At 43.5% G+C, this 6388-nt stretch overlaps 1 protein-coding gene across 1 annotated transcript; it reads left to right on the top strand.

Annotated features, from left to right (window-relative positions):
* The first annotated feature begins 167 nt into the window (after window positions 1-167).
* On the top strand, window positions 168-6116 carry golga5 (golgin A5). The gene is made up of 13 exons (XM_034562906.1): window positions 168-335; window positions 1381-2046; window positions 2292-2501; window positions 2590-2809; window positions 2901-3024; window positions 3124-3327; window positions 3458-3628; window positions 3890-4018; window positions 4113-4211; window positions 4363-4585; window positions 5386-5485; window positions 5600-5663; window positions 5748-6116. The coding sequence occupies exons 2-13, from the start codon at window positions 1389-1391 to the stop codon at window positions 5826-5828; spliced, it is 2283 nt and encodes a 760-aa protein (XP_034418797.1). The 5' UTR covers window positions 168-335; window positions 1381-1388; the 3' UTR covers window positions 5829-6116.
* The last annotated feature ends 272 nt before the right edge of the window (window positions 6117-6388 follow it).

Raw genomic sequence — 6388 nt, 5'->3', positions numbered from 1 at the left:
AAATCAGCCTTGTCTACCATCGCTTATATTTATATTCACAGTGAGTACACAAAATGAGCAAGAGGTGAAAAAAAAAAGAAATCAAAGTGTTTTTGTAAAACTCGTTGGTTCATTTTTTTGATCAGGCGCCTCTGAAGTCGCTCTGTTGTGGGGTCCTTCCTTGCAGCGTTTCCTGCTCCACGTAATGAGAAGATCACCAATATCCTCATTGACAGATAATGACGTCTGATCGTGTTGGTCCAAGCGGCACTTCTCCTCCATGTTCACCAGTTGAACCCCGGCGATAGAGCCCGCTGACCGGAGACATTTGGACATTTAGGACGTCGTTTCTAACGGTACGTGAGAGGTTTTTCCTCTTCAGTAACAGTTAGCTAACCTGTTAGCTTCAGCAGTGATGGAGTTCATCCTGTACCAACTGTGTTTACTTTATGATAACGTAATCCCAGCTGCTGACGACTGCTGTAATAGCTCCTTTATAGACACGTATTTGTACCAGAAACAATGCCGTGTTGTCGTGACAACTATCTAGCCAGCTTTGAGTCTGTCGGGTTGTTTAGCTGGCATGCTAGCTGTGAAGAAATGGTGCATTCACTTGGAAGATTGAGTCTCTCGGGCAGCTAACACTCAGGGACTCAACGACTTGATGTTTCCTTATGAATGGCGACAACGTAATCCTTACGATAACTTACTATCAGTCGTTGTCATCCTGTTTGTTCAGAAGAGATAAGGTTGCATTCACAGTTTTGGATTATTTAGCTCTTGCTCCTCCAGCACTTGTTATAAAAGTCTCATTGGACAGCATCGACCAAATTAATGTAATGGTATGTGAGATGCAGGGAGAATATATATGATGGAGCATATAAATGACATTTAGAAAGACTCAGACACAATAAAAAAATTAATACAAATCTTTATTTCACACCAGTCATGCACATGTTTCCTGATTTTCCATATATAACTAACTTGTGTTTAAAGAATTTTTATACTTTCATTTTGTTGTGATGAGAATGTCCAACGCTAATATGAAAAAGTGTCATTACATTGTAATTGTCTGTGTGTACTGTATATTTACCCAGAAAACAATGTTGATACTTAACAGCAATCGTGACTAAATTGACAAAACCAAACCTCAAGAGCTACAGCTTGTTTAGTAGATATTGATTATTTTATTTATTTATTCAACGTATTGTCACTGAACCAACATCTGATCAATTGGCTTCTTTGTGGATCCCTTGTTTCACACTTGAAATTACACTCAATGTTTTACATTGTATTATCCTTTCAGAATGGAAGGCTACTTTATTTATTATGCTAAAACTCAAACCATAGCATGTTGGCACCTGTTGGGACACAGTCAAATGTCATCGTTTCTGTCATTAGGATACAACATGTCCTGGTTTACTGACTTTGCGGGGAAAGCTGAAGAATTCCTGAATAAAGTGGACCAGGGAGCTGCCACTGCCCTGACCATTAACCAGGAGAGAACATCTTCCTTTTCGTCATCCTATGGAGAGGAATCAATTGTCAAACCTGAATACAACACTGCAGAATACAAGACCAATGCAGCTGTGTCGCATCATGCCTACGCATCCTCTGATGAGGCACCAGGCTTCGTTGCTGCAGCAGCTGCCAACATCAAGAGATCCAGTGCTACCCTACTGGCTGGCACTGCCAACACGGCCAGTATTCCCGCTGGTTCTCGCAGCAATGCCCCCAACTCTGCCAAGACCTCGTCTGGCTTTGTGAGGCCCATTAAAGCTACCGAGCAGGACGTGGACGACGACATGCTCTTTGACTTTCTGAACAGCTCCGACCCTCCGGACAGCAACAGGAGGGATTCAAGACGAGAACTTGTGAAAGTGGCAATTCCGGTTACTGAGGCCCAAAACCCAACACCTCCTCCTTCCACCACTCCTCATACCATCCCCTCGGCCCCATCGACGCCCCCCTCAACCCGGGGTGTATCCAGGGCTTCCAGCATGAGCTCACTGTCTGCTCACAGCTTCAAAACATCAGAGGAGAGCTCTGCTAAAGAACAAAGCCACGGTATGGTTAATACCTTACATATTACAGTTGTCCTTTTCAGTCAGTGTTGGAATGCATATTAGGTTTCCTTATTCATAATACCATTGATTGTTTTTATAAGACATCTATATATTATTCGTAATATGTGTCAGAACTATTTTGTTATAGTCCACCTGCAGATGGACAGCTGTAAAACAAATCGATTTACATAAATTCAGGCGTTTTATGTTTTGTGTTTTCCCTTCACCCCCACCTGACCACCACAGACACACCCGAGAGTTCAGACTCGGGCATGGCTGTCCTGCTAGAGTCCAACAGGCAGGAGTTTCCACCTTCTCCTCCTCCTCCCATGGAGGAGCCACAGAGCCACATCCTGTCCAGTTTGCGTCTGGAGAACCAGCTGCTGCGCAGTGAGGTGGCCTCCCTCAACCAGGAGATGGCTTCGGTCATCCAGAGGGCAAAAGACTTACAAGATGGTAAGAGATGAGACAAAATGGGAACAAAGATGGCCTACATTTCTGCACCCGTCCCTCTGAATGATTAAGTGGTTTTCTCCTCCTGTAGAATTGAACCAAGCGCGTCTGCGTGCTGACAGATGGAACTCGGAGCAGTCTCAGACTGACCGGATGGTACGGGAACTTCGGTCAAAGGTTGACGACTTAACAGAAGCCCTCTCTGCCAAAGACGGTCAACTTGCAGTCCTGAAAATCAGGCTTGATGAAGCCGATCAGATGCTGAAGTCCCGCTGTGCTGCGTTAGAAGAGGCACAGGTGGAGCGGTCAAGGTGCACTTTATGAACCATGACATTTAAATAGAGATCAGATTCAGCTTTATAGGAATTGGTTAAGATATTATTTTCCTTGTCTGGTTTTTAGAATAATGCAAAACCAAACAGAGGGGAGCAGCATGCAGTCCCAAGCTCTCGAAACGATACAGGAGAGGCTGCGAGACGCCGAACTGGCCCTCAGGAGGGAGAAGGACAGCTACCGGCAGATGCAGGTGCTCGTGACGCTTTTCATCTTCATTTATATATGACAGTTAGATCTGGACTGAACATGTGGAAATGATTGGACTTCTTAATTCTGTGTTCTTGTGTAGAGCGAGTTTGCCGGCCGCCTGTCCAAAGTGGAGGCCGAGAGGCAGATCCTCGCAGAGACGGTGACTGCAGCAGAGCGTCGAGCTGCAGAGGAGAAGCTCAGGGTCGACGACATCCAGCTGCAATTGAAAAGTGCCAAAGCCGCAGCTGAGAATGCCAAACAGGAGTTACAAGACTACAAGCACAAAGCTTCACGCATCCTACAAGTAAGACTTGCTTTCCTTTTTTAGTGTCGGCATTTATTTAAACCATTTTTGTGTGTGTTTTTTTTGTGTGTTATTAGGCTTTTTTCGCTTAACTTAAAGGTTGTTGATAATGTTTTAAATGGTCCTCTAGTCCAAAGAGAAACTGATCAGCAGTCTGAAGGAGGGATCTGGTCTGGACACCCTGGACGGCAGCGGGGCCATGGCTCTGGAGCTGGAGGACCTGCGTCACGAGAAGGAACTGCAGAGGGAGGACATCCAAAAACTACAGGGGCAAGGTCACACACTTCGGATAGAAATACAGGTGAGATGCTTTGAATGGCAGGAACTATGGGCAGAATAAGTGTTAATTCAAAGGAATGTGGCACTGCGTTGGTCCCTGTGTGGTTGATGGCGACGCTGGAAGGTTTGTAAATGTATTTGTCTGTATAATGTGAGGAGTGCTTATGATTTCTGTCTAACTTTTGTTTGAGGTTATTGTTTGGATATGATTGCAACATTGAACATCTACAGTTGAGACGTTGTTGTTGCAGCTGTACAAGTGAGACATCTTTTTGTCTGGTAGGATTTAGAGAATCAGGCCTTAGCAGAGGCAGAGACATGGCGGGAGCAGCAGATGCAGTTAGAGGAGCAACAGGCCTTACAGAACAGGGCTAAGCAGGAGATGGAGGCTGAGGTTGAACGCTACAAACAGGTACGGGAGGGGTGATGATTTCTTAAAATGGCAGCTATAAAACTGTCACACATATTTGTCCTTAAACCTCATTCATATTTTTCTTAAATCACAGGAGCTTCAGTACCTAGAGGAAGAGAACCATCGAGCTAAAACCACTCTGCAGAGCAGAGTCAAGGACAGGGAAGATGAAATCCAAAAACTCAGGAACCAGGTCAGTCCCTTTTATACTATATTATAAAAAAATAATACAATGCATGTAAATGCAGAGCACTCTTCCGAGATCAGGGATGGGCCGACATCTGCTTCATGACATATAGAAGCGTTGGTAAATTTGACAAACGGTATTGATGATGTACTTCCAGTTGACCAACAAGACTCTCAGCAGCAGCAGCCAGACAGAGCTGGAGAATCGTCTCCACCTGCTGACGGAGACGCTGATCCAGAAGCAGACGATGCTGGAGGCTCTGGGCACAGAGAAAAGCGCCCTGGTCTTTCAGCTGGAGCGTCTGGAACAGCAGCTGAAGAACACGCAGGGAGGACAAGGTGGAGGGCCGTCCATCAACATGAGCGGTCTGGAGGGAGCAGGTATGAGGTTTAGATGATGGTCAAAGTGTTTCTTATATTAAAGTTGCTGTGAGGGACTTTTAACTGGTTATGAAAAGGCCTCTTTATGGACTAAGTATATAAACAAGACCATCAGTGAGAGGATCAGCTCAGACTCTTACTGGGCCTCCTGTGCTGTGATGGCAGCATCGAAACGTATCTACGCCCCTGCTGTCCACTGTAGGTGTTACACTCTACATCGCCCCACTTCTAAACACCTGAACTATCCCTTTTAAGGGGAAGAGAGATGGGTATTTATTTTCAATTCTGACGTGATATTGAAATGTTCAATACGTGTACGAAACAGGACCGCAAACAAGAAGAAACATCAAGCAAGATGGTCGGAAATGACATATTTCAACATATTTCAATCAGTCTTTTACAAATACTTTATTTACCACAGCAACATCAGCTGATTTACCACGTTGGAACAATTATTCCACTTTGTTTGTTGCCTCTGTTTCAGCGGTCACTTTTGATTTCCTGGTCTGCTTAATATGAAAACAAATGGAATATACCAGCACATATATTTACAACTGTATATGTGAGTTTTGTTTTGTCAAACATTGTTTTTTATTAAACCCTGTGGTTTATTAGGAAACTCATCAATTTTAATTCTCCACTGGTAACTTCTTTACTCGTGAGGTCTTTCTCCCTTTTTTTCTTGGTTTATTTGGTAGGGACAGTGCACAAAATGCGCCAGACTTGGCCAAGAGGCTATTTTTCATCTTTGTGTGCGTGTGTGTGTGTGTGTGTGTGTGTGTGTGTGTGTATATTTTCAGTCTCACGACAAAGAAACACGCCCGTCCTGTTCAGTGACCAGGACAGTCCAGGAGTGTATGGCCGAGTACGCAACGCAGCGAGCACCATTGACCGTTTCAGGTAACATTTCACAGTAGTGTTTTTATTTATTTATTTATGTCCTCACCATGACTGCATTGTAATGCCACCGTTTCCTGTTTGAGATGTAATGGATGGAATATGTTGTGATTTCAGCATCAGACTGGGTATCTTCTTGAGGCGCTACCCTATAGCCAGAGTTTTCGTTATCCTGTACATAGTGAGTATTTATTTAAAATGGTATGCGGTTATTTTTCATCTTGATGAACTGTTGTTAATTTCAACTTCTTCTTTCTTTGTACAGGCACTACTGCACCTGTGGGTCATGATTGTTCTCCTGACCTACACACCAGAAATGCACCATGATCATCCTGATGGAAGATAGAAGGCTTGCATTTTAGCGTTGGGTGTTTAAAATATGTTTGTCATACAGCCTTCAATGGGAGGATGGTATAAGCTGCTGGAACATGGGCGCTGGGTCCAGGCTCTCCCTGTTTTGCACAGAAATGCTATGAATTTAAGACATTTCCTCTGATTTGTTCTTTATTTTTTACAACTAAAGATTGATATGTGACAGCTGCATCGAGTTTTAAAATAATGACTGAGCGATATATTATGTGTATTGGGTGTATTGGTGGTTTGCTTAAAGGACAATAAATCAAACACAATCTCACATCTTTTCTTCTCATCATCTGCTTTCAGGTCTCTTGAGATAGATTTTGTTTGTTTTATGGCTCAGGTTAAGGGGATCTTTGAAGTCAGTTTACTGATCATGAGGAGTGTGACTCAATTGAATAATGTCTTCTGTGGCTCTGCAGGAGCTTTTTAAAATAAGTGCTGATCTATATGTTTATGTCTATGTATAGAAAGTCATAATAATGTACATCTATAACATAACTTAAGGCACTCGGAGCTGCCAAAGCATACATTTAGGACAGTTTTATG

This window comes from Cyclopterus lumpus, chromosome 22 (assembly GCF_009769545.1).
Source record: "Cyclopterus lumpus isolate fCycLum1 chromosome 22, fCycLum1.pri, whole genome shotgun sequence".
NCBI lineage: Eukaryota > Metazoa > Chordata > Actinopteri > Perciformes > Cyclopteridae > Cyclopterus > Cyclopterus lumpus.
The sequence above is the reverse complement of the archived record's forward strand: the minus strand, read 5'-3'. Positions and strand labels throughout refer to the sequence as shown.

What these genes read in the sequence shown, in the direction of transcription:
- golga5 (XM_034562906.1), top strand. Translation starts at nt 1,389, where the DNA reads ATGTCCTGGTTTACTGACTTTGCGGGGAAAGCTGAAGAATTCCTGAAT. An exon ending in GGCAAAAGACTTACAAGATG is followed by an intron (nt 2,502 to 2,589) that starts GTAAGAGATGAG and finishes CTCCTCCTGTAG; the next exon opens with AATTGAACCAAGCGCGTCTG. An exon ending in AAGCTTCACGCATCCTACAA is followed by an intron (nt 3,328 to 3,457) that starts GTAAGACTTGCT and finishes ATGGTCCTCTAG; the next exon opens with TCCAAAGAGAAACTGATCAG.